This window comes from Elephantulus edwardii, unplaced genomic scaffold (assembly GCF_000299155.1).
Source record: "Elephantulus edwardii isolate Elephantulus edwardi_28Jun2011 unplaced genomic scaffold, EleEdw1.0 scaffold00058, whole genome shotgun sequence".
Classification (NCBI taxonomy): domain Eukaryota; kingdom Metazoa; phylum Chordata; class Mammalia; order Macroscelidea; family Macroscelididae; genus Elephantulus; species Elephantulus edwardii.
In genome coordinates, this window is record NW_006399808.1 from 10,681,268 (window position 1) to 10,706,126 (window position 24,859).

The 24,859-nt window shown below is 40.2% G+C and overlaps 1 protein-coding gene across 1 annotated transcript in view; it reads right to left on the bottom strand.

Moving 5' to 3' along the window:
• MCU (mitochondrial calcium uniporter) overlaps nt 1-20,183 on the bottom strand; it is a 248,268-nt gene extending 228,085 nt beyond the window's left edge. Inside the window, exon 1 of the mRNA XM_006887550.1 lies at nt 20,030-20,183. Within this exon, the coding sequence (XP_006887612.1) occupies nt 20,030-20,179 (150 nt within the window). The 5' untranslated portion in view covers nt 20,180-20,183. The remainder of the gene's footprint in view (nt 1-20,029) is intronic.
• Between the last annotated feature and the right edge of the window lie 4,676 nt (nt 20,184-24,859).

Here is a 24,859-nt window from a genome sequence, read left to right on the forward strand (position 1 = left end):
CCACCCTCCTCCTCCACATATGCTTCCGAGTCCTTTTCCCCTTGGAAGTGTCTATCATTCCTGGGACCCCCTTCTCTCTTGCCCCTCATGGAAGGGCCCTCCCCACCAACTCGTGTCTCTCTTGTAATGCAGAGACTGCTCCCAGGACTACGGCCTCCTGGCTGAGGTGTCTGATGTTCTCCCAATACTACTCCCTCAGCTCCACAAAATTTGTAAAATCCTGTATCTCAGGAGTGACCTTGAACTCAGGCAGATGTTGCAGTAGCTACTTGAGCTCCTCTCCCCCAGCCCAGTTCCTGCACGCCAAAGTTCAAACTGCCCTGTACTATGGGGTACATCCCTATTTCTCCTGATGTGGCTTGCATGGTCTCAGTCTCTTCTCCTGCACCACGGGTTAGCAAAAGTAGCCTGTTCAAGGCCTCCATTCTGCTCCATCTAGTGGCCCCACATCAGCCCTAGGCAAGGCTCCTGGCTATGGCCCTGCATTCCTGTATCATCAAGTTCATCCTATCCTCTTCCTGCTCCGTCAGATACACTTTACCTTGCTCTACCTGTTCCACGGCACTTCAGCCCGTGGAGATGCTATGAGCCCCAACTGAGAATCCCAATCAACTTTGGCTCCTGCTCCACAGTGAAAGGGAGCTGTGTGAGGGTACCCTGCTGGAGGCCTCCAGGGACTCACCTTCCCCCCTGTTTTCTCCAGGTGTCAATGTGGGGACTGAGGGAGGGTAAAATTTTCACTATGGTCACAAAAGAGAAATGTTGACAGTCATTAAGTGAGGAGTAAGTGTCTATTTTCAACAAAGATTTGCTTGTACTTCTCATGCTCTGCGAACTCTTTAAGAGCTTATGATGGTATAGGGTAGGGTATAGAGGAGGCAGAAACTTGGGAATAAGGTGGACATGTTATTTTGATGCATAAATTTTAAAATCATTATAAAAAAATTAAACTAGGTCAGCACGTGTTAAACACAAAATTAAAGACAGCAAGGGGGTAAGAGGGAAGCATAATTTAACAAGTCCATAAAAAGAAACACAAAGATCCAGAAATGATGTAACAGTCAGATAAATCTCAAACTGGACTACATTTCCATCTGATACTCTCTGAGTGTCCATACCCAGTTACCAATTTCTATCAATACTATTTCCCACATCTCTCTCTTTAGTACTTCTTATCCATCTCCAATGTCACTGTCCTAGTAACATTACATTTTTCTTCAAAAAAATAAAGTAAAAGGCACAGTCATTTTTACAAACTTGTTTGTACCATGTCTCCTGGCCATACTTACAGGATTACCTGTCTTCTCCTAATAGTCAACACCATTATCTCACAAAAAGTGAATTGTCTAACCTTTCTAGTCTTAATTTTCTTTTAAAATCTACATGGTTCTTGAAAAAAAAAAGTTATGCATTAAATTAGTGTTATAAATGTGTCTAATATACAATATTCAATAATTACTGAATTAATAATTCAGGTTTAATAAGAAAAGTCAGACTACATCAATAAGGTAAACATTAAAGCCACAAACTAAATAGGCAAATTAACCCTTTAAACCCTTATCAGCTAGAACCTAGAGGAGAGGGTGTGGAGGTTTTATACATTCTTTATGTATGAAGCCAAAGAGACTTTCGGCAAGATGGTGTGGACTAGGCACAGTGGTCCAGACCCTCTACAAGAAAGACATCAAAAACAAAGAAAAAGATACAGATAATAATCCTGGAACTCAAAGGAAATTATAAAGAAGTTGCTCAAACACAGACTAAAAGAAGAAACAATGAAAATATCAAATGAGATGACAGATGGCACAGTCATGAGAACAGACCACAGAGCAGTTATTTTGAACTTTTGCAAGCAGCTTTCCAATTGGTGCAAGAACCCAGAATTGCAAAATTATCTAAACCAGCAGAGGGCTGATGACAAAAAAGGTGTAATCTTCCCCTCATTTCCTATATAATCCCAGGGGTAAGGGAAATGACTTACCCACTACTCTGCCCCTCCCTTCCAAGTGACTAATAGAGCTCACCAGCCCTGTTTCAGCTCTGCCTGGGGCCAGACTTTGACAGTTTTATAGCTGGCACTGGAAGAAGATGCACATTCCACATTCAGAGACTTGATCATTACCACCAGGTGCCAGGAGAGCATATCACAGCAAGGAGGGGTTGCCCTGCCTGCAAACCCAAGATGGATGGAAGTGCAGTCTGACTGGGGTCTGCACCTCTAAAGAGACACTGTCGTGGATTCTGTGCCCTGCTAAGCCACATCCACATTTGAAGTATCATAGTTCTACATACACTTATGCACAGTCATTGGGGATCTTGGGGTTATTAGTGACAGTCTCTGGCAAGATGCCCCTCTAGGTTTAGAGTAAGGTGCACATCACTCCTACTACCAAGGCTGGGGTAGTATGCCGTCTATCTGTTGACCACTCATAGTGTGTCACCTGGGCGGGCTCATATGTGGATCAGGCTTGGGGATGCAACTCCCCATGAGCTCACCACCTCGTCACTCCTGGACTAGGAAAAGCACCATCCCAGGAAAGGAAGGCAGTTGTAAATATTCCTGAGGTGAAGAACTTTTGTGTCAGGCAGGCTAGGTGCCCTGTCCCTTGATGCCCTCAAGGCCAACAAAAGTGCAATCGATGGCCTGACACCACATTTGTGTCTTGCGGCATCTGCAGAGAAGCACTGTAACAGACCACACATTTTGCTTCAACCACCACAGCAGTAGCATAAGCATCTTCAGTGACGTGCCCTGGCCCTGTCCAATCCTCCCAAGTTCTCTCTCTTGCTCCCTTTTTTCCCTTTCACCTTCCTTTTTAGCTATTTTATCTTCTTTCATTTTCTCTTTATCTTTTTCCTCTTTTTTTGTCCTTCTATTCTGATTCTCAGGATCTGTATGTTGAGCAGTGTTTGAGAAGCTGGACAACACTCTAAAGAAAAATGTGGTATCAGGATCAGAGGAATACTCATTAATAACCTTCATTATGTAGATGGCACAACTTCGCTTGCTGAAGGTGTGGGCTTGAAACACTTGCTGCAGAAGAATACAGCCGTCAATATGGACTGTATCTCAATATCAAGAAAACAAAATTCTCACCACTTAACCCATAAGCAATTATCATGACAGATGGAAAAAAGATTGAAACTGGCCACAACTTCATCTTACTTGGATCCACAGTGAATACAGTTAGTAGCAACCATCAAGAGGTCAAGAGACATACTGCCCTGGGAAAGTCGTCAGTCAGGGACCTCTCCAAGTTATTTAGGAGCAATGATGTTAGCCCAAGGACTAAGGTGCACTTGACTCAGGCCATGGCCTTTTCAATTGCTTGCTATGCATCTGAAAACTGGATATTGGATAAGAATGACAGAAGAAAAATGGATGTCTCTGAATGTGATGTTCAAAGAGAGTAATAAATATTCTATCAACTGTCAAAAGAAGAAACAAGTATATCCTGGAGAAAGTGTAGTCTCAGTGCTCCTTGAGACAAGGGTGGCAAACCGTCATCTACTATGGGCATGTTCTAGGAGAGACATTGGAGACATCATGCTTGGAAGGGTCATCATGTTTGGGAGGTGGGGAAATGGCAAAAAAGGGGAGGACTCTCAATCAGGTAGGATGACAGAGTGACTTCAGCAAGGGGCTCAAATGTGTCAGAGACTGTGAGGATGGGAGAGAACAGGACAGTGTTCAGATCTATTGTTCATAGGTCACTATGAGTCACATATGACTTGACAGCATCTAACAATAACAGCATTCTGATTCTCCTTTCTTTGCCACCTGTTTTCTTTCTGCATTTATGATTCATTCTTATTTTTATTTGGGACTTGCCCCCTTTCTTTTTATTTTTTTTCTCTCCTTTGTTGTCTCATTTGGCTAAGAGTCAACAATAGTACCCACACTGCCCAGCAATACACACACCACTTCTTGCAGCTTCAGCCATCAAGCAAAAGTAAAAACTGGCTCATGTTCCACCTGATCAACACGAGACTATAACCAATGCCATCCCAGTTGCCCTCAACTGCTCTACATTAACAGTGAGATGAGGGCTGTGCTTGTGTACACACACAAACTTGCTACTATCCTCTATCACTCCCACCGTGAGACAGGGGGTGAAACACTAAGAATTCAAAATAGTAAGATGCACAGTACATCCACACAGTTCATGTAGATATATCAAAACAAAAATAATAAAAAGTTAACAACATTACAATGTGTCAGAGGCAATAGAAATTTTATCTGACAGTTGAAGATTCTAGATTGTCCAAAATCTTCAATTCTGAAACACAGAACTAGAAAAATGAAAGACCAATCCCTCAATCCTAATCTTTTAGGGGAATACTTAGGAAAAAAGAAGGAAAGAAAAGAAAGAAAGCACAACATTTATATGGGACTTCATCAAGAGAAATAATGTATGTGTGAATGAATTAAAGAACAGAAAGAAACAAAAGCACAGAGAAAATAATTGATGATTTCCTGGAGGAAAACATATTAAGAAGAGAAAATATGCATTTAAGGAGCTAAAATTTAAGAAGCCAAGTGAACATCTAACAGGTTACACCTCAAAAGAAAAAGCACTAAGATAAAAGATTTTTTTTAATAGGTGACCCTGGAGGACATTATGTTGAGCAAAATATCTCAGTCACAAAAGGACAAATACTACATAGTGCCACTGTTATAGAATGGGACAGACATCAGGGTTGGGTAAGACTGAGAAAAACTGGATAAATTATGTATTGAAACAGATGAGGGAGAGAACAGTTTAAAAGCGATATTATTATGGTTATGACAAGAGTCCAGAATGAAGGTTGCATAGTGAAGTGTACTCAAGGCGGAAGTGGGGTTGTGGGGGATTGTATACCAATGAAGGAATTTTTCTTTTACTTCAAAGAGAAGAGCGAACTGGGGAGGAGGGGTGTGCAGGGAGAAAAGTGCAACAATGAATGAATGGAAATCCAAAATCTCTGTAAATGTTCATTAAAATTAATAAAATAAATTTTTTTTTAAAAAGATTTGTTTTATTTTAATTTTTATTCGTGTGTGTGTGTGTGTGTGTATTGTCAAATCAGATCTGACTGGTACAGGAGGAGATTTTCCCTCCTTCACCAGCAGAGCATCTGGTGGATTCAAACCACTGACTTCTGGGATTGCAGTGCAGCTTCTCGTCATTAGGCCACCAGAGCTTGCCAAGATAAAAGATTTTTAAAAATTAAAGACAATTAAAGAATCCCAGAAGCAGCTTGGGGGGAAGGAAGAATTAGTGCCTACAAAAGAGAACAAAAAAAACTAAGTTCCAATTTCTCAGCAGAAACCATGCAGGCAAGAAGGCAATGGCAATGGCAATAGAGTAACATATGTAAAACTCTGAAAGAAAAAAAAATGTTATCAACCAATAATTATGTATCCAGCAAAACTGCCCTTCAATTATGATGCTGAAATTAGGACATTTCTAAATAAGCAGAAATTAAGAGAATTTGTGAGAACTAGACTAATCTTGAAAGAAATATTAAAAAGAGTTCTCCTAACAGAAAACCATTAACAGCAGACAACCACTCAAAATTAGCACTCATATTAGCATTCAAAAACAAAGACATTATGGGGTTAGCCTAAGAGTTGGTTTTTTTTAACCATGACAGCTAGCTCCTCTGGTCTCCTTAACTACCTTAACTACAGGCACATGGTCCTGCAAATCGTCAAAGGCTGCGGGACCAAGATAAGAGGAGTGCTTCCCACATTGGGCAGTAAGATTTGAGGTGAGCAAGACTTGCGGCAGTAAAACTTAAGGGAGACTTGGGGGGGGGAGTCATGTTTCTATTGAAAGAATTTTTTCAAAAAAATAGCAAGTTGGAGCAGGGAGGGGAGACGAGGAAAATGTGCAACAACAAATGAATGGAAATCCAAGTTCTCTATAAACTTTCATTAAAATCTCAATAAATAATAATAAAAAATTTTAAGGGGAAAAAAAAAGACTTAAGGGAAACTGGAGCAAGACCCTGCTGGCAAGATCCTGGTGATGATGGTAAAGAGACTGTGGCATTGCTGTGAAGAAACTGTGGCAAGAAGCTTCACGTCATCTGATCTGCCCACAGTTAAAGATTTTGCTATTCTTGCCAATGCTTGAAGGAGATGACTTATAACTGCTCTAAGGTAAACCTTGCTGGATGACTGAGGAAACCAGAGGCTTCTTGAATTTGTATTGCTAACCTGAAACTGGAACCTAGACTAATAGTGCCTTTGAATTGTTGGCCTAAAACCTAGACCTGTATTGGATGATATTTTTTGCCTCTTCCACTTTCCAATTTAATTCCCTAATAAGCCCCATTTCTCAGTCTTTCAATTATGAGGCTTTGAGTTAACAATGAATCAAGTAACCTCTTGCTGTTGGTGTGGCTCTAGAGGCACCGTGGGGCTGAGCTACAGGTTCCTAACCCACTTTCTGCTCTGGGGCAGTAAGAGACTGTATTTTTCTTACTTCCTCCGGCCCTTTCAGAGAGAAGTTCACTGCCCTGTGCCTCTATAACCTGTTTTCTGCTCACTAGACAGACAGAAATGCACAAAAATAAACTTTAAAGTCTAATAATAGAGAGCTTGACTACAAAATAAAAAGAGGGGATAAGTCGTATAGTTATAAAACTTCTGAATGGAGAGGGAGTTGATGTAATTTCAAGATTAGATTTGAGAATAAAATAGAAATTTACACAATAAGTGCAAATAAAATTAATACAACTTCTCATCAAACTAAAAATGGGGGGATTATAAAAGACTTAGTAAACATTAAAACAACAGCAATAAGAAATGCCAACTAAAAATGGGGGGATTATAAAAGACTTAGTAAACATTAAAACAACAGCAATAAGAAATGCCATTAAAATGGATTCAGCACAGAAAAGATATAAGAAATTGGCAACATGTCAAAGAGTGTAGCAAAATGACAGCAACAAAACCATATCTAGTGATGATGACATTGAATTGAATGGTTAAATACACCTGCACTAGTCAAGGGGGAAAAAGTTTCAAAATGTATAAGAAAATATGATCAATTAATATTCTTACTATAAGAAACACAAAGACAAATATTTCAACAACAACAACAAAATATATTAAAGGATGAAAAACAATATATCAAGCAAACAACAAACATTGTTTAGTTCTTCTACATCTCAGTTAAACCTCATAAGCAGTTCCTTACTTTACCTCTACCTGGCATTCGAACTTCCGAGATGTAAAACAACCCAGTGGTAGATGGAATTTCCTCCAGGACTTAAGAACCATAAATGACATAGCTGAGCCTCTACATCTTGTGGTTCCTAACCTGTACACTATAATAGACAAAGTGCTAGTCTATAGGCCTTTTATTGTAAGAACCACCTTCCCTCTGTAACTTGATTTGTGCCACTATTAGAACCTCTACTTGGAATATTATTGCTTTTTAATTTTTGATTCATGTACTTTTAACTTGTTAGTTAAATTTGTATCTTCTAGGCTGCAACACTTCCATGATACATCTTCAAGGATATGAACATGTACAGCTAAGCACAAATTGATAACAGTGAATCTAAATTCCAAAATCAATCTCCATAATAGTCTATGTGTTTCCTACTGCCAAAGGGGCCTTTTAGAGTAGTGAGAGAAGATCTTCACACTGAAACCTATAGCGTCCCTTTTCAGCAGGAAGTAGCTAAGAGAATATGCCATCCCCTTTTCCTTATGAATCAGGGTGAAGTCTCTCTCAGGGAGGAGAGATAGGGAATGGCAAAGGACACACTGACAAAGGAGATTAATCAGAACTGGCTTCGACAAGCACTGTGGCAATTGGACAATTAAAACAGACATTCAGGGGAGGGGGGGAAGAAGAACGAACTGGGGAGGAGGGTAGAGAAAACAGTGCAACAATGAATGAATGAAAACCCAAAATCTCTGTAAATGTTCACTAAAACTAATAAAATTTAGTAATAATTAAAAAAAAAAATTCTTTCTAGTTGTTTGGTCCTTCATCGAAAGTGGTGTATAGAAGTCTCCTACTATTATTGTGTTGTTGTCTGCTTCTGTATTTAAATCAATTAAAGTTTCTGTCATGTATCTTGGGGCTCTGTCATTGAGTACATAGGTAGTAATTACAGTTATGTCCATTGCTCAACTGACCCTTTACTCATTATCTAATGCTGCCCTTTCTCTTATGCTAGGAACCTCTGACGGCCTAATGAGTAAGGAACTGTGTTTTCAACCCAAAACTGAAAAATTTAAATCTATCAGTATACAAGCACAAGTCCCCAGAATGGACTATGTTTTAGTCTGCAAAGAATGATTCAATAAATTTGAAAATATCACCAAAATAGTATAAAGCATCTTCTCAAGTCACAATGCTATAAAAATAGAAATGAAAATCCAGATGATCAAGGGAGAAATCAAGTACATGGAAACTAAATTACACTTTGCTTGAACACTCCTAGGTAACAGGAGAAATAAAAAAATTAAAATTTTCTTGAAACAAATTAGAATAAAAATCCAATTACTGGTAACAAACATACACATTAGAAAAGAACCAAAATCAAAACTCTCACTCAACATCTTTGAAAAGAACAGAAAATAAATCCAACAGTTTACAGAAAAGAAATAATAATAATGATGATGTTGTTGTTGATTGCCTTTGAGCTGAGCATGAATCATAGTGACCCTATGAACAAATGGCTTGAAAGCCCCTCTACAACTTCTGACATTTATCAAAGTTCATAGAGTTTCCGGAGGCATATTATTTAGGAAGTGGATGCCACTAACACTTTCAAAATTATTACTATTATTATCAGAGTAGAAATAAATGAAACAAAAAAAAGCAATAAAAACAACCAACAAGGCTAGAAGCTAATCTTCTGAAAAGATTAGTAAAATTGATGAGCCTCTGGCAAATTTAACAAAAAAAAAAAATGAGGAGATATAAATGACTAAGAAATTTATGCTTGATGTCAGAACAGAATCAACTGAAATAAAAGGATAACAGAATATTTTGAAGAACTATACTTCAACAAATTTTAAAACGTAGAGGAAATTGACAATTTTTTAGAAACTCATTGCCTCCCTAAACCAGAGACAGAGATAAAAAATTTGAATAGATGCATAACAATAGAAGAAACTGAACAAGTCATTAAAAGAGAGAAAAAAAAAACCAACCAAAAAACCCCACTCCACCTGCCAAACAAAAAGGCCTGGCTCAGCTACATCATCAATGATTCAGTCAAACATTCAGAGAACTGACACAAATTCTACTCAAGCTATTTCAGAATACCGAAATAATTCTAAATCTCCCAAATTCATGCCACAAAATAAAGCATAACCCTGACATCAAAGCCAGTTTAAAAAAGGCCACAAAAAAGAAAATTATAGACTAATAAACCTCATGAACACATATCAAAATTTCTCAATACAATCCTAACCAACAGAATCAAACATCATGATTAATTAAGTGGAATTCATACCAAGTATGCAAGGGTGTAGTTCAACCTAAGAAAATAAATAAAATAGTGGTACAAATAACATGATCATATCAATTAATGTAGGGAAAGCATTTGAAAATAGTCAACACCTTTCCCAATAAAAGCACTCAACAAAACAGAAATGGAAGGGAACTTCCTCAACAAAATTAAGAGCATATAAACAAAACTAACAGTCAACATTGTTCTCAATGAAAAGAAACTGATGGTATTCCCCTTCCAAACAGGAATCAGACAAGGATGTCCTTATACACAGTCTTATTCAATATTGTACTGCTTCAGAGAAATAAGACAAGAAAAAGAAAGTCAAGGCATCCAGCAAAAAGGAAGTAAGCTTGCTCCATTTGTAGATATGATTTTATACACAGAAAATCCCAACGGCTCCACAAGAAAATTACTGTATCTAACTGACCGATTCTGCAAAGTAACAAGGTACAAGATCAACATCTGTCAGATTCCACTAGAGTTACCAGAAGAACTGTGGTGAGAAGGGGTGAGAGGGCCACTACAAACACCACCATTCACAACAGGCACAGAAGAGGAGAAAATATTCATTCTTATCTAGCCAGAGGTCCAGTTAGCAGGCTTAACATTGTGAAAATATCAATACTACAAACAGATATGTCTTAGAGAAAGTGCAGCCAGAGTGCTTCTTGGAAGCAAAGATGATAAATATTCATCTCTATTCTTTGGGCATCAACAACCTGCATTACGCAAATGATATAACTGTGCTTGCTGAAAGTGAAAAAGACTTGAATAAGTTCTTCAATATGAACTATATCTCAACATCAAGAAGACAAAAACCCTCACCATTGGACCAACAAGCAACATCATGAGATGGAGAAAAGACTGAAATTGTCAATTATTTCATCTTAGTTGGATCCACTATCAACACCCTTAGAACCAGCAGTCAGGAGAAGAGGAAACTACATTGGGCAAATCTGCTGTCAGAGACCTCTCCAAAGTGCTGTGTCAGTTTGAAGACTAGGGTATGCTTGCTTAAGGCCATAATCTTTTTAATCACTTGCTATGCATCTGAGAGCTGGACTATGAATGACAGAATTGATATCTTTGAGTTGTGGTATTGGAATAGAACACTGACTACCCCATGGACTGCCAAAAGAGCAAGCATATATGCCTTATGAAAACTGTAGTCAGAATGCTCTTTGGAGGCAAAGATGTTGAAACTTATTATGGGCACGTTCCTTGGAAAGACGGATGAAAGGAAGGGTCAACAAAAGATAGGAAGACTTTCAATGAGATGGACGGACATAGTGCAGCAATAGGCTCCAGTGTGTCAGAGATGATGAAGATGGCAAAGGATAGAGCAGGGTTCAGGTCTGTTATTCAGAGAGTTGCTAAGAGTCATAATTGACTCGACACCACCTACACCAACAACATATAAGAGGACAGAGACCCTGGACAAGTAAAACACCACTGAAGGAAAAAAAGTAGCATAGGAAGCCTAACAATTCCTTATCTCAAAATGGTCTGGTACTGGTGACAGAATTGAGAACTTGGAACTGAATCTTGGACTATGAATCAGCTGAACTATGGACAGCTGATCTTTTACAAAGAAATGAAATCCATTAAGTGAGGGAAAGGCAGCCTTTTAACAAATGGTGCTGGAAAAACTAGAGATGTATTTGCAGAAAACTGAAACAAGAGCCATACCTCACAACATAAACAAAAACTACCTCAAGATGGATTAAATGCGTAGGTTAAAATACAATCATTAAATTAAAAATTCAGGTAAATAAGAGGCCTAATTGTTAACATAAACAGACTTATTTATTACAAATATAAATGAAAACACATAATCAGCAGAGGATAAATGAAATTATTGAGACTTTGCCAAAATTAATTCCCTATATACTTTGTCAAAATTAAATCCCTATGTGTAATATTTCTTCAGGAGAGTAAAACATGAGAACCTACAGATTGGGAAAAAACTCTTCTGGCAAAGCCTTATCTGACAAGAAACTCTAAAAATTACAGAAAATTCCAACACCTCAACAAGAAAAAGCAATTCAGTTACAAAGTAGGGGACATCAAAAGACACCATCACCAAAAAAACAGATGTAGATGGTTAACACAAAATGCTTGAGATGGTTATCCCACACCTGCAACAGCAGTAAAGTTCAATTATACAGGAAACAATGAATGCTAATCAGGATGTGAAGTGACTGAAACTCTCATTCATTACAGTGAGAATGTACAATGATGAAAACACTATGGAAAGCAGTTTGGTGCTTTCTGGAAAAAGGGAGAATGGAAATACCATTTGACCCAGAAATTCCACTACTAGATAGATTGATTGATAGAACCCACAGAGACAAGAGCTGCCATACAAACAGATATATGCACACCCATGTTCACTGCATTATTTATAACAGCAAAGAGGTGTACATAACCAAGACATCTATCAACAGATGAATGGTCAAAGAAACTATGGTACACCTATTCACATAATGGAGTACAATGTGATGCTATGAGAAACCTTGAATAACATGCATGAATCTAGAGGGCATTATGCTTATTAACATAAGTCACTCACCTAATAAGAAACAGCTTCACTACAAGAACACACAGAACACCAGATGCTCCACTGGAGAAGGATGGGCAATCTTTTCTATACGATTTACAGCCTCTGAAAACCTGCTGGGAGGTCAGCTCTAGACTGGTTCAGACTCTACAACACACAACAACATCTCCAATCTAAGGTTTACGAAAAGCTAAATCTTTCACTATTAGGGAAGAGAAGGGAGGGAGAGGGATATAAAAACTAACAGATAACAGACAGGAAGGTAGGTAACTCATTCACTGCCGTAGGTCAGAATCTACTCATAGCTGACTCTCCAGAGTGGAAGACTGCATAAAAGGAGATTGCTCATCTTTCTCCCACAGAGTTGACGGTGGGTGTGAACTTTCAGAATATAACCAGTGTGTTCTTTAGAGGCAAGGATTATGAAACTTCATCTCACATACTTTGAGCATGCTGTCAGAAGAAGCCAGTCCTTGGAAAAGGACAACTAGCTGACATAGAGGGTCAGCAAAAGAAAGGACGCTTTCAACAAGATGGACTACCACAATGCCTACCACAATGGGCTTGAAGATGAGTGAGGATGGTGCAGATCTGTTTTTCATAGGGTCACTGAGTCATATGGACTAGATGTCACCTAACACTAAAAACATTTGCTCTCTAGTTAGTTGGTAAATAATCTGTGAAAACTGTCAAGTTTAAAGCACACATTGTGTTGTTGTCGTTATGTGCCTCAAGTTACCTGCTACTCATAGCAACAACCCTATGTACATTAGCTCTGAACCCTACCCTACCCTGAGTCAATCTCATCATCTCCGATAGACCCCTTCTCCAGTCACTGAGTCAATCTATCTCATCCTGGGTCTTCCTGTGCTGTCCTCTCCAAGGACTGGTCCCTCCAGGCCATGTGACCAAAGTATGTGAGACAGAGTTTCAAAATCCTTGCCTCCAGGGAGCAGCCTGGTTTTACCCTCTCCAGGGCAGACCTGTTTGTTTTCCTGCCAGTCCATAGTATGTTCAACACTCTTCCTAGCACCACAACACAAAGGCATCAGTCTTCTATCATCCTTATTGCCCAACTCTCTGGTGCTTAGCAAGTAACTGCAAAGACATCAGGCGCACCTTAGTCTCCAGACTGACATCAATGCTCTTCAGTACTCTAGAAAGGTCCCTGAGGGCAGACTTTCCCAATGCAATTTGTCTTTTGATTTTCTGACTGCTGATGCCAAGAGTGTTGACTATGGAACCACTGCCTGTAATACCACTTAATCTCCCCTCCCACTGCTGAGTCATTTCCAACTCACTACAACCCTCCATCGGGTTTCTGATGGTTCACTATAGGGGCTGAGGATCTTCGTGGGAGGACAATAACCATTTTATTTCCTTGGAGCAGCTGGCAGATTAAAACCACTGATCTTTCTGTTAGCAGCATCCATGTAATACACAATGTTCCTAGATAAAAAAGCACAAAGTAGGCTTACCTTAAAAGAAAAAAAAATTATATAATTTTATAAAAGAAATGTTATAGCCTATAAGGCAGTACAATCCATGCGTGATCTTCTGGACAGCCTCACATCCCTAATGGATCCTGTGACCTTCTTGTGGTTATTACAAGTGCTGCCCAAACAGTAACAATTACAAAGTTCTTGTTGTTGTTTTGTGCCATCGAGTCACCTGCAACTCATAGTGACCTTATGTACAACAGCACTAAACTCTATCCTGTGCCAATCTCATTGTCTCTTACACCCCCAGCCCCATTACACCAGTCACTGAATCAATCCATCTCACCGAGGGTCTTCCTCTCCTGTGCTGTCTCTCCACCCTCCCATGCATGATATCCCTCTCTAAGGACTGGTTCCTCCTTGCAACATGTCCAAAATATGTGAGAAGAACAGAAAGGAAAAAATATGCAAACACAAAATTTTAATAATAAGGTAGGAAAAGTAAACACCCTAATCTTCTGGGCTAAAAAAGACCATTAATGTAATTAAAGAATTTTTTGAAAAGGCTCTTATTTTTAAGCACAAAAGCAAAATTCCATGTCCTATTATCCAATTATTCCAGAATTGCACAGAAAAATTCCACCTTTAGAATGCTGTTAGACCCAGTTGGTGATGTAATTTATCAAGTTGCATGTTTATCAATGTAAGGGAATCAAGCTTCTACACAGTTAATGAGTCAATCATTCACTAAATTTATTAAACATACTTTGAAGTCAACTTTCAATTTTACTCAAACTGTCTCTTTACACACCTCTTATAAAGTGAAATTATTTTTTTTAAATGGAATATTTCTCTTTAGTTTTCAACCTGCAAAGGACAGGTTTATTTAAACAAGTGTCATCAAGCGTCATCTAAATCAGCGAGTAATTACTCAAATTGAGTTTAAGTTCTTAGTGTTAAGAATATTGACTCTCAACTCACTTTTTTAAAACTAGTCTCAGCTTAACAGTTTTAGAAATGAAACACAGATTGTGTGGTTTATTAGGACCTATCTGCATTAACTTGCAAGACTGCTTCAGAAAAAGCATTTTAACTGCTCTTACACTCTAATTTTCTCAATCTGAGGTCATTCCAAGTTCTAAATTTTAAGATTCTTTAAGTACACACCTACCAGGGTATCACTTTAGGTTGACTAACAACATGTTATTCCAGTACTGCCAATATATTTATAAACTAAGGTATCATATTAATCAGTCAAATAAAGAGTAGGGGACTCAAAGACTATGACCATTTATACTAACCAGCTAGCTCAAGATCTCAAAAGGCAATCATTTCCATTATCATAAGAAAACAGTAATTTCAAAGGAGAATTTTAGGGATACAAGGCTAGAATATAAAACAAAATTATGGTATCAATGGATCATTACTGAAGAAAACCATAAGTATTTCCTGAGGTCAACATCTAACATGAGGTAGCTCCAAAACAAAAAAATGGCACACTATCACTTCACTGGTTTCTACTTCACTCTTTCCATTCTCAATGACCCAATTTTCTTTTGCATTTCCTCTGCAAGTAGAGTTCCATAATGTATAAAATACGTTTTTTTGGGACTTAATGCAACTAATCAGAACTTGTTGAGGAAATCTAAGTAGAGTCATTCAAATATTGTATGGTTTTCAAAATAAAGATTTTTTAAATGAGCAAAAGGATGACTGCTTCTTTAAAAACAAACGACATTCATCCTGGTATATTTCTCCAGAACCTTCAAAAATATTATTATTTTAGTAGGATAAAATAACAACAAATCTAGAGCTAGAGCTGAGCATAAATATCTAATATCCTTCGTAATAAGTATCATAATTTTGTCAGCTTTGAACAGAAGGCTAAAGATGTTTGCAGAGCTAAAGTAGTACCAATGCACATAAAGAAGCATAAAAGACAACCAAAGCCAGGCCCTAGCAATCACAGTGTAAAGAAACTAGCCAGATGTAGCAAACCAAACAATAGGTAATTAAACAAGAGAGAAAGAGAAGAAGAAAATTTTAAAAGAAAAGATATTTTCATTGGCAAACATCATCTGCTTACTTAATGTTATATGGAATGAAGCCTGTTAAAGACACAAAGGTAAGAAGATACACAATCATTACCCTTATCTCACTATAGGCCCACTGGAAGAACATTCAAAACATTTAGGGAACAAAAACCTGTCAGTGTCAATCTGTGGCCTGAACATAGCAGATCCTATCAGATTCAGAGACACCAAAATAGGACAATAAAAAAAGGATCACAAAAGTTAAAACCCAAACTAGAGCCTGTCCTCAAATTTCAACTTTTATTTAAACAACTTTTTTTTTTAAGTTTTTATTTGCTATTGATTTGCATACAACATTTGTATACACTATGTTTCACCTTAAAAGACTTTTAATCCCAGGTCTGTTGACACACACATAATCTAAAAAAATGACCATGAATCTGTTTTCTTCCTTAATTAAGTGGGGATGGGAGACTTAAAAAGGAGTCCTAGGTCCCACATAGTCTCTAACTTGAAATGAACCTTACAGATTAGAGAAGCAATTGTTGCCAGTAGTTGTTGATCCACTAAGATATAAGATGACCTCAGTGCCATCCTCAGGACAGGATGCAGATTGCACAGCTGTGATGCACAGATTTCCTTGGCTATTTTCAGAAATAGATGGCCAGGCCCTTCTTCCTAGTCGGTCACAGTTAGGAAAATGCCACTAAAATCTTTTCCACATCATAGCAATGTGCAAGACTTCCACTGCAGAAAAATAGCAGTGGTCGCAGCTGAGATTGACTGGCCAGGAAGACAGCCTGGCCACAAGGCAGGCAGGATTCTACACCAGGGCCCCATGAGGGGGTATTAAGGGGCAATAAAGACTAAAATTCAGTGCAAAAAAAACCACAACAGCATAAAGGTTCAATACAAATTTTGGAAACAGTGCAGAGACTGGTTCAAGCACAGTGGAGCAGTATATTTTCACTCAAACCTTCTTTCTACACTGTTGGTCAACAACTCCTCTGCGTCAGATATTTTCAAATACCAATATTTTTGTTCTGTAAACTCTAGTAGTGCAGTGGTCGGGGAATTGTGCTGCTAACCCAAAGGCAGTGGCTCTCTTATGGATCAGATCCACCAGCTGCTCTGTAAAGGAAAGATGGGCGATCTTTTCCCATGTGATTTACAGCTTCAGAAAACCCACTTGTACGGTCAGCTATGAGTCATTTCTGACTTAGTGACAATACTTTTTTTACAGAAATAAACAAAAATAATGCCTATGAAAAGGTCAGCTTACAGCTTGGAAAACAAACATAGATAGAAAAGACTTACGCATTATTTGCATAAAAACACAGTATGTGAAGGATGGTTGCAGTAAAGTTAGATGGGCCAGATCATGAGGATTCCAATCTGGCTCTGTGTCCAGCAATATAACTTTTGTTAAAACGTTCTGGGTTAAATTAAAACAATATTGCCAACATTAAGAATTGTTTTGAAACGGTAGAAAGAGACATCTATGAATTATAACAGTACAGCAACAGACTTAAACACAAAGAGATTTAGTAACTCAGTCTAGCCGTTGGCCATGAAGAAATGCCAACAGTCAGGCTGTCTGTCGTAATAGGAGATAAGGTAGTTTAATTTAGCATTACCCAGCTCACAGAGAAAACTAGTTCCTCTCAAAGAACCATCTTTGAAAACAGCAGCTACCTTCTAGATCACACAGAAAGATGCACAACAAACATTTTGCATTTGCCTTGGTTAGTCACAAGCTGGGGAACAGAGGAGGGAAAAAATTACATTAGAAGGTGCCAAAAATACTCAATAAGCCCCTGTCTCTTTAGTCTTATTTATTTACTCTGTTGAATGATGATGATGTTGTTTTCACTGGGGAAGGGCAAGTAGGGAAGAAGGCATGTTATGTTTATAACTTCACTACTGCATTTACCACTCAACTGTATAACTAAATTAATTTGGATCCATTTTCCAACATAGAAAAAGATGGATTTCAAAAAGTACGTTCCTATAAGCAAAAACTGACCCAAACTATAATTGGTTATGCCCCTTGGCTCTGACTACCAGACCTACTACTACAGCTGAACAAAAGTGGCACAAGCTAGACTTGTGATCCAGTCCAGTGCAGAGTGCCATCTGCTGCATAGACACAGGATGTCTCTTTGTAAAATTCAACCTTAGTGCCTGTCAGGGACCTTTATAAGAATTTTTTTTTCTGGCATGTTATTTATTTCCCTATTTCTCTATTGTGTGTGGCCTCAAATCAGTACCTACTCACAGAAGGATACCCATTCACAATTTTTAAATAACAGTATTTCCCCAATGGTTCATTTTACAGGAGTCAAGAGAGATGTGCAGGAGAAATTATACTTTACAATTTAAAAAAAAAAAAAAAGGCAGACAATACTGGAGTTAAAATATCTGGAATGGGTGAACATGTAAAACTATTACATATTTGCTGTCAAATCTCTTCCCTTTCTGGACCTCAATTTCAAGGCACAAAATGTCAAAAGTTAAATAAATCTCTACGATATCTTTCCATCTAGGATATCTTTCCATTTTAAGGGTCATGTGAGGGATAAAAGACAAAGACAACTGTATACATGCTCACTTCAGAGCAAGGGAAAAATTATAAAAAATGTTTACACATTTTAAATAATAAAGTGCAACGTTTTTCACAATCTGACAATGCTAAGTTCATTTACAAGTCACCATTCCCATGATAACATTTCTCCCCTTCAGAAATAACACTTCATTTTAATTGTACTTTCAGTTACAAATTCAGCACATCACTTTTCCCTACCCCAGAATAGCACAGAACACTCTGGTAAAGTACCCCCACAAGGAATGCACTCACAGCCTGACAGATTCACATAGTAAAAATTCAGAAACTATATAGGAGTGGGGGACGGGGGGAAGAAGCTAAATAAATATCACACCCAAACAGTCATTAAAAACTGGGCAGAGTCAGAATTTGTGATATTAAGATACCGAGATCAACCACTTGGAAATCTTTAAGCAATTTGGGGAAGAGAAGGATTCAATCAAATTGTTGAGTGGCCTTATGTTTGAAGAGAACAAAACATAACTGGAGGCTATGAAACATGCAAATCTAAACTGAACTGTGGAAAAGCTCGGCTCTCACCCAAAAGCTTCAGCAAAGCAATATGCCACTATGCCAAATGGGAAAAACTATGGCTTCTTTACAGGAATGAGGTTAGCGTCCACCACACTTAGGACTGTGCTGGAAGAACATGTGGTCTTCTCATAGTCCTTTAAGACACCTAATTTGACGCTGCCCCTACTCTTGGAAGATGCTCTCTGAAAAACCTCCAGTTCAGCTTCCTCTCAAGGGTTACCTGACCAGAACAAGACAGGTGGATTTGCCTGAGAGCTTGAAGGCGCAAATTTCTCTTATCACGCTGTTTTTAGTGTTCCTCTTATTACCACACTACACAACTTAGCCCTAGGAAATAAAACCTAAACTCATGCTCAGAGCTGGCCAAAAACCAAGTCAAATGGGTCTAGAAAGTCCAAGCAAGGGAAGCTGCTGACTTGTTAGGTCAGGACCTCCCATTCCATGTTGATCTTTTGCAATTTGGGGAGGGGGGGGATTGTCACAACCAACACCACACACACACACACACATTCTCCAGTCTTCTTCATACAGATATTCCCTCTCATGGGCAGCCAAATCAATGTCAGCCAGTGAAACCTAGTGATACTGGTCATTAAAACCACCAAATCTCAAGCAACTTGTCACACTGCCCTCTCCCCTCCAGCTGTCACCCTTCTTTCTTCGGGAAGAGCCCACAAGCACCAGAAGCAAACCTTTAAAGACAATACTGGGGATCTCGAAGGCACAGAATGGAGCTTGGCTCGTGAAGCAATGCAGCATCCATCTCAAAAGAGCTGGTTCCCCATGTACACACGCGCAGGAAGTCACACAGGGGGATAAAGTTTGATTTCATTTATTTTTTTTTCCCCTCTTGCATGTCCCCCCAAGGGCCGAGAGGGGGCGAGGGAGCGCCCCCGCCAGGGTCCTGGGGGACAGCTCCAGCAGCGTGGCTCTGACACTCCGGACACACATAGGCGGCCGCGGCCACTCAGGACACCCCCAAGGCGCCCCGAGGAGACGCGAAGACGGAGAACTTGGACGGGGCCCCACGCCGGGGCTCTGAGGCAGGGCTGCTGGAAAGCAGGAGGGAGGGACCGAGGCCGAGGGCGGGTCGGCGAGAGGTCCCGGTCCAGTGCCTTCCCCGCCCTGGTGTCCCCGGTCCTGCGGGAACATCCCGGCTGGCGCCCCTCCTCCTCCTCCTCCTCCCGGCTTCCTCTCGCCCGCCCTCCTTCCTGGGCGCCGCCGCAGGCGCCTGAAGGGCACGGCGGCTCCTCGGTGCCCGGCCACCTCGGGAGCGGCCGCGAGTTGAGGTAACTCGCCCGCTGCCCCGGCGGCCTCCCAGCCGGCAGCTCCCACACGCCAAGCGCCGCCCCGCCCTCCCCGGAGCCCGCCGGGCGCGCTGGCTCACCGTCCGGTGGTGGTGCTGCTGCTGCCGGTGGCGGCTGACGCCCAGCCCGGGGAAGCAGCCGGCAGACAGCGTCCCGCAGCCGCCAACGCCCCCGCCGCCGCCCCTGGAGGAGAGGAGCAGCAGGAGCGATCTACCTGCGGCGGCCGCCATCTCTCAACTGGAAACGGCGCCGACCCAGGCAGCGCAGCGGACGGCCGGGGCGGGGCGACGGGCCGCCACTCAGCCGAGCACGGCCAATTACCGCTCGCGGCCGAGTTGAGGAGGCGGGGCTTTCTGCCAGGCCCAATCGGCCGCGGAGAAGCTGGGCTGGAGGGTGCCAGTCAATTCCAGAGTTACCTATAGTGGGACTAGGCAATTACGGGCACATTCCGGGGAACCGTAACTGGCACCGAGCCCCTCGGAATAGCAGCAATAGAGATGACATGTTCAGTTCCGCTAATTTTCACCCGGAGCACTGCGATGACAAGGGTCGCTGAGGGAATGGCTCTTTTTCTCAAAGCTTTGCACTTTCTGAGTGCTCTGAGTTGTCAAAATAGGCACGGAACCACTAACCATTAACTAGGTTTGCAGTGACTCTCAACTCCATGCCCAGAGTTAACATTCATGACTGATGATACTGGATATGCTGACATAAACCCTGAAGCGCTGGGTGATTTTTTTGGTGTGTAGTACAGTAAAGGAGGGGCAGAATGGTTCTGATATTAAAGTTCTGGGCATAATACACGCCATCCGAATGAATGAATACACTTGCATATATGTCAACTACCTAATTTATTTTTACTGAAATGCTCTGTGCTCTCCAGAAGCGGCACTGTGTTTATTACCATATTTGGCCTTATGTGCACTTATTAAATAGCAGAAAATCACGTGTTGACAATGTAATAAAAACCATGTCTAGGTTATTTTAATGACATTTCATAACTTTTCTAAACTAACCATCAGAAAATACTTTAGAATAACTCTTGACCACCTTCTCTTGAAAAATACCTCTTTCCATAAGGAACAAGCTCGAACGAAGGTTCACTGAAGACTGTGAGAAAAGAGATTTTGGTTTCTTAAGATTTTGTTTTTTAAAAAGGATTTTATGAGTTAGTTCATTCTCACACGTCTTTTTAACATCTGGAGCAGGAAACCAATTTGGGAAAGCAAATAGATTTTTCTAAATTTCAGGAAACATCTTTGTAATGTTGCCTTGAGTAATGCAATTTTTAAAAGGGCCATTTTAGTACACTATTTGCATAATTATGTATTTTTTTAATTTAATGAAAATGGTCAAGAATAGTAGGTAATGAAGTGGAGTTTGTGGTTTGCTTAATCCTCCCATCTATGTCACAGTAGAAAAACAGTTGGCTCCTTCCGAGATTATCATGCCCCTCATCTAACTTACCCAAAAGGCATTAACTGCACAAGCGTGGAGCCAAAAAGCTCAGGGATGAGACCCCTAACTCAACAGCTGTGCACAGTGACCCTCCATTTGGAAATTTGTGGTATTACTGGACCAGTTCCATTTTCCACCCATCTCTCCATGTAAGGAACTCTGGTGGTGTGATGTCCTACCTGTTGGACTACTAAATAAAATGTCAGTGATTTGCTCCCACCTGTTGCTCCTTAGAAGAAAGGTGGCTAGTCTCCCTCAGTAAAGTTTTACAGCCTCAAAAGCCCAGAAAGAGGGTAGATATTCATCAGCACTGACTCAAAGGCAATGGGCTTGGGTTTTATGGTCTATTTACCCCAAGTTAATTTTATATATTTCCCCATGCCATGAGGCTTCCTCTCCTCTCCTGTCCTCTCCTACTAGTTAGGGTCACATGGATTACAGTCTTGATTTCATGCTCTGTACCCTACACAAGTCAAGATTGCACCATCCAGCTCCACTTTACACTTTGAGAAGTCTTACAGAAGGTTGCCTTTCCCCTGCTTTTCCAAACTTGAATATTAGATACATAGTCTACAGTATTTTTACCCTTGCAACAGAATCACAGTAAATGAGCGATAAAAGGGCACAAACTAAAACTGGACAGATTGCCAAAACCTGCCTTTTCTACCTGTTTACCAAAATGTGTCATCTTTTACCTATTCAGATGAAACTACTGATGTACCACAGGCAGGCTGTGGAATTTAAGGATCCACTGGCTAAACTGGGTTCTAATAATCCGGGGCTGAATTCAATCTTAAAAATGTCAGTTACCTGCTCACAGAGAAAAAGTGCTTTCTTTAGCCACCAAAGACGCCTTATATCATCTACTTCGTCAGACCCTGTATGGAGAAAATATGTATAGCTCAATAGAAAATCTTTCTCATGCTTAAGATATATATTCTCTCTTCAAAGGTGGGTGATTTTAATTTGCAGCCCTCAGGCCTGGTTTCAATTGTTTTTGGTGAAACATTTCTCTAAGTGGTATAGCACTGGTCTGTCCATTTGCTGTACACAGTGGTAACTCATAGTTGCTGTGATGCTAAACACTGTGACACTTATGTATCAAGTATGATAATGGTTACCCATGGTGGACAGTGTTTGGTGGAGCTCCCCAATTAAAACAAGCTTGGAAGGAGGAGTGGCATCCAGTTATAAAATAGCTTGCCTCTGGAAATTCTATGAACTTGGAGAAGCGATGAAAGTTAAACAAGTGTTCAGGCCTTTCGTTCATAGGGCCACTATGAGTTGTCTATGACTCAATGACACTTAACAACAACATAACATTCTCTCTCTCTCTCTCTCTCTCTCTCTCTCTCTCTCTCACACACACACACACACACACACACACACACACATACACACACACATTCGGTGAGGTCAAGTCCAACTCACAACGACCCTCTAGAACACAGAAGAGCTGGCCCATGGACTCTAAATCTCTAAAAAAGCAGACTGCCATGTCTTTTTTTGTTTGAAGCTGTTAGTGGATTCACACTCTCAACCTTCTGGTTAGAAGCCAAATGCTTAATGAGTACACCACCAGTATGTATATACATATATATGTTATTGTTGTTATATATCATCAAGACAGAATTGACTGACAGTTGACCTATCAGCAGATTATTAGAGGCAGTAAATTACATGGTAGGAGATTGCCCATCTTCTCCCACAGAGCAACTGGTGGATTCGAACTTCATGTCTTTGGTTTAACAGTACAACTCCTTACCACTAACTCATCAGAGCTCTCCTATACATATAGATACATACACATAAACTGGGGCAGGAGATGGAGAAGTGCATGTGTGAAGTACATATAGAAGTAAAGGAAATTAACATTCTTTGCATACCTGTTATGTGCTAGAGACTGTGCTGATCACAATAAAGATACCACACTTACAAAGAATGACAAATCAGCCACAAGAAAGTTGAGCAAAGAGTTGAAGACAATTAAATGTCTTCCCATATGTAAGTGTGTTGGAGACAGTAAAGTTGGCTCAGGATAGAGCAGAATTCAGAAGGTGTACACAGGATCGCTGTGAGTCACAAGTGACTCGACCACACATAACAACAACATATAGAATTAGTTCAATAAATTAAAGACTAAAACAAAATACTATGTAATTATTAACAACAAATTAAGGGAGGAAATTGTGCAACATTGAATGACTTTTTTAAAAACAGTTAACTAGGGGAGGGGAAAGGAGAGAAAGAGATGAAAGTACACAACAATGAATGAATGAAAAACCAACTTTTTAGTAAACATTTATTAAAATCATAATAAAAATATACACATTTTAAAAGAAACCAATACTTACCTGGCAGGGGAGATACTATGACCACGAAGATGGTTTTCCCAGGACGAGGCTTATCCACTGCACTCCAGATGTGCTGACCCCTGAGATTTCCTCAAATGAGGGAAACACGACTGCATAATTTGTGGTAGGGGGGACTGAGTTTGCACTTACCCCTATAACATTTAAAAGAAGAAAAAATCCCTATAAAAGAAAAAAATAAGAAGCTAAAAGCCACATAAAAGAAAAAAAGTTAAGAAGCTCTTGTGGCAGGGTGTGTTACATCTTACACTGCTAGCCAGAATCTCAGTACTTTTGAGTCCACCATCAGCTCAGTCCCAAAAATCAGATCAAAGGTCCAAAGAGTTATCTTTACCTTCATAGTAGCAGATAGTGTAAAAAATTATACTGTCTATGTTGTTGTTGTTGTTGTTATGTGTCGTCGAGTCGTTTCCGGCTCATAGCGACCCTATGCACAACAGCCCTAAACCCTGCTCTATCCTGCGCCAACCGCACTGCCTCTGACATACCCATCCCGATTACCCCAGTCACCAAATCAATCCATCTCATAGAGGGTCTTCCCCTCCTGCGCTGTCCCTCCACCCTCCCAAGCATGATGTCCCTCTCCAAGGACCCGTCCCTCCTGGCAACATGTCCAAAGTATGTCAGACGAAGCCCCAGAATCCTTGCCTCCAAGGAGTAGCTTGGTTTAATCCTCTCCAAGATAAATCTGTTTGTTTTCCTGGCAGTCCAGGGTACATTCAGTACCCTTCTCCAGCACCACAGCTCAAAAGCATCCACTCTCCTTCTGTCCTCCCTAGTCATTGTCCAACTCTCTGATGCATAACAAGTGATTGCAAATATCATGGCCTGTATCAGGCGCACCTTAGTCTCCAGAGAGACACTGTTGCTCCTGAGTACTTTAGAGAGGTCCCTAACAGCAGACTTTCCCATCGCGATACACTTTTTGATTTCCTGACTGCTAGTGCCAAGAGTGTTGACTGTGGAGCCGAGCAAACTGAAGCTGTGAACAATCTCAATCTCTTCGTCATTCATCCTGACGCTGCCAATTGGTCCAGTGGTGAGAATCTTTGTCTTCTTGACATTGAGCCTCAGTCCATA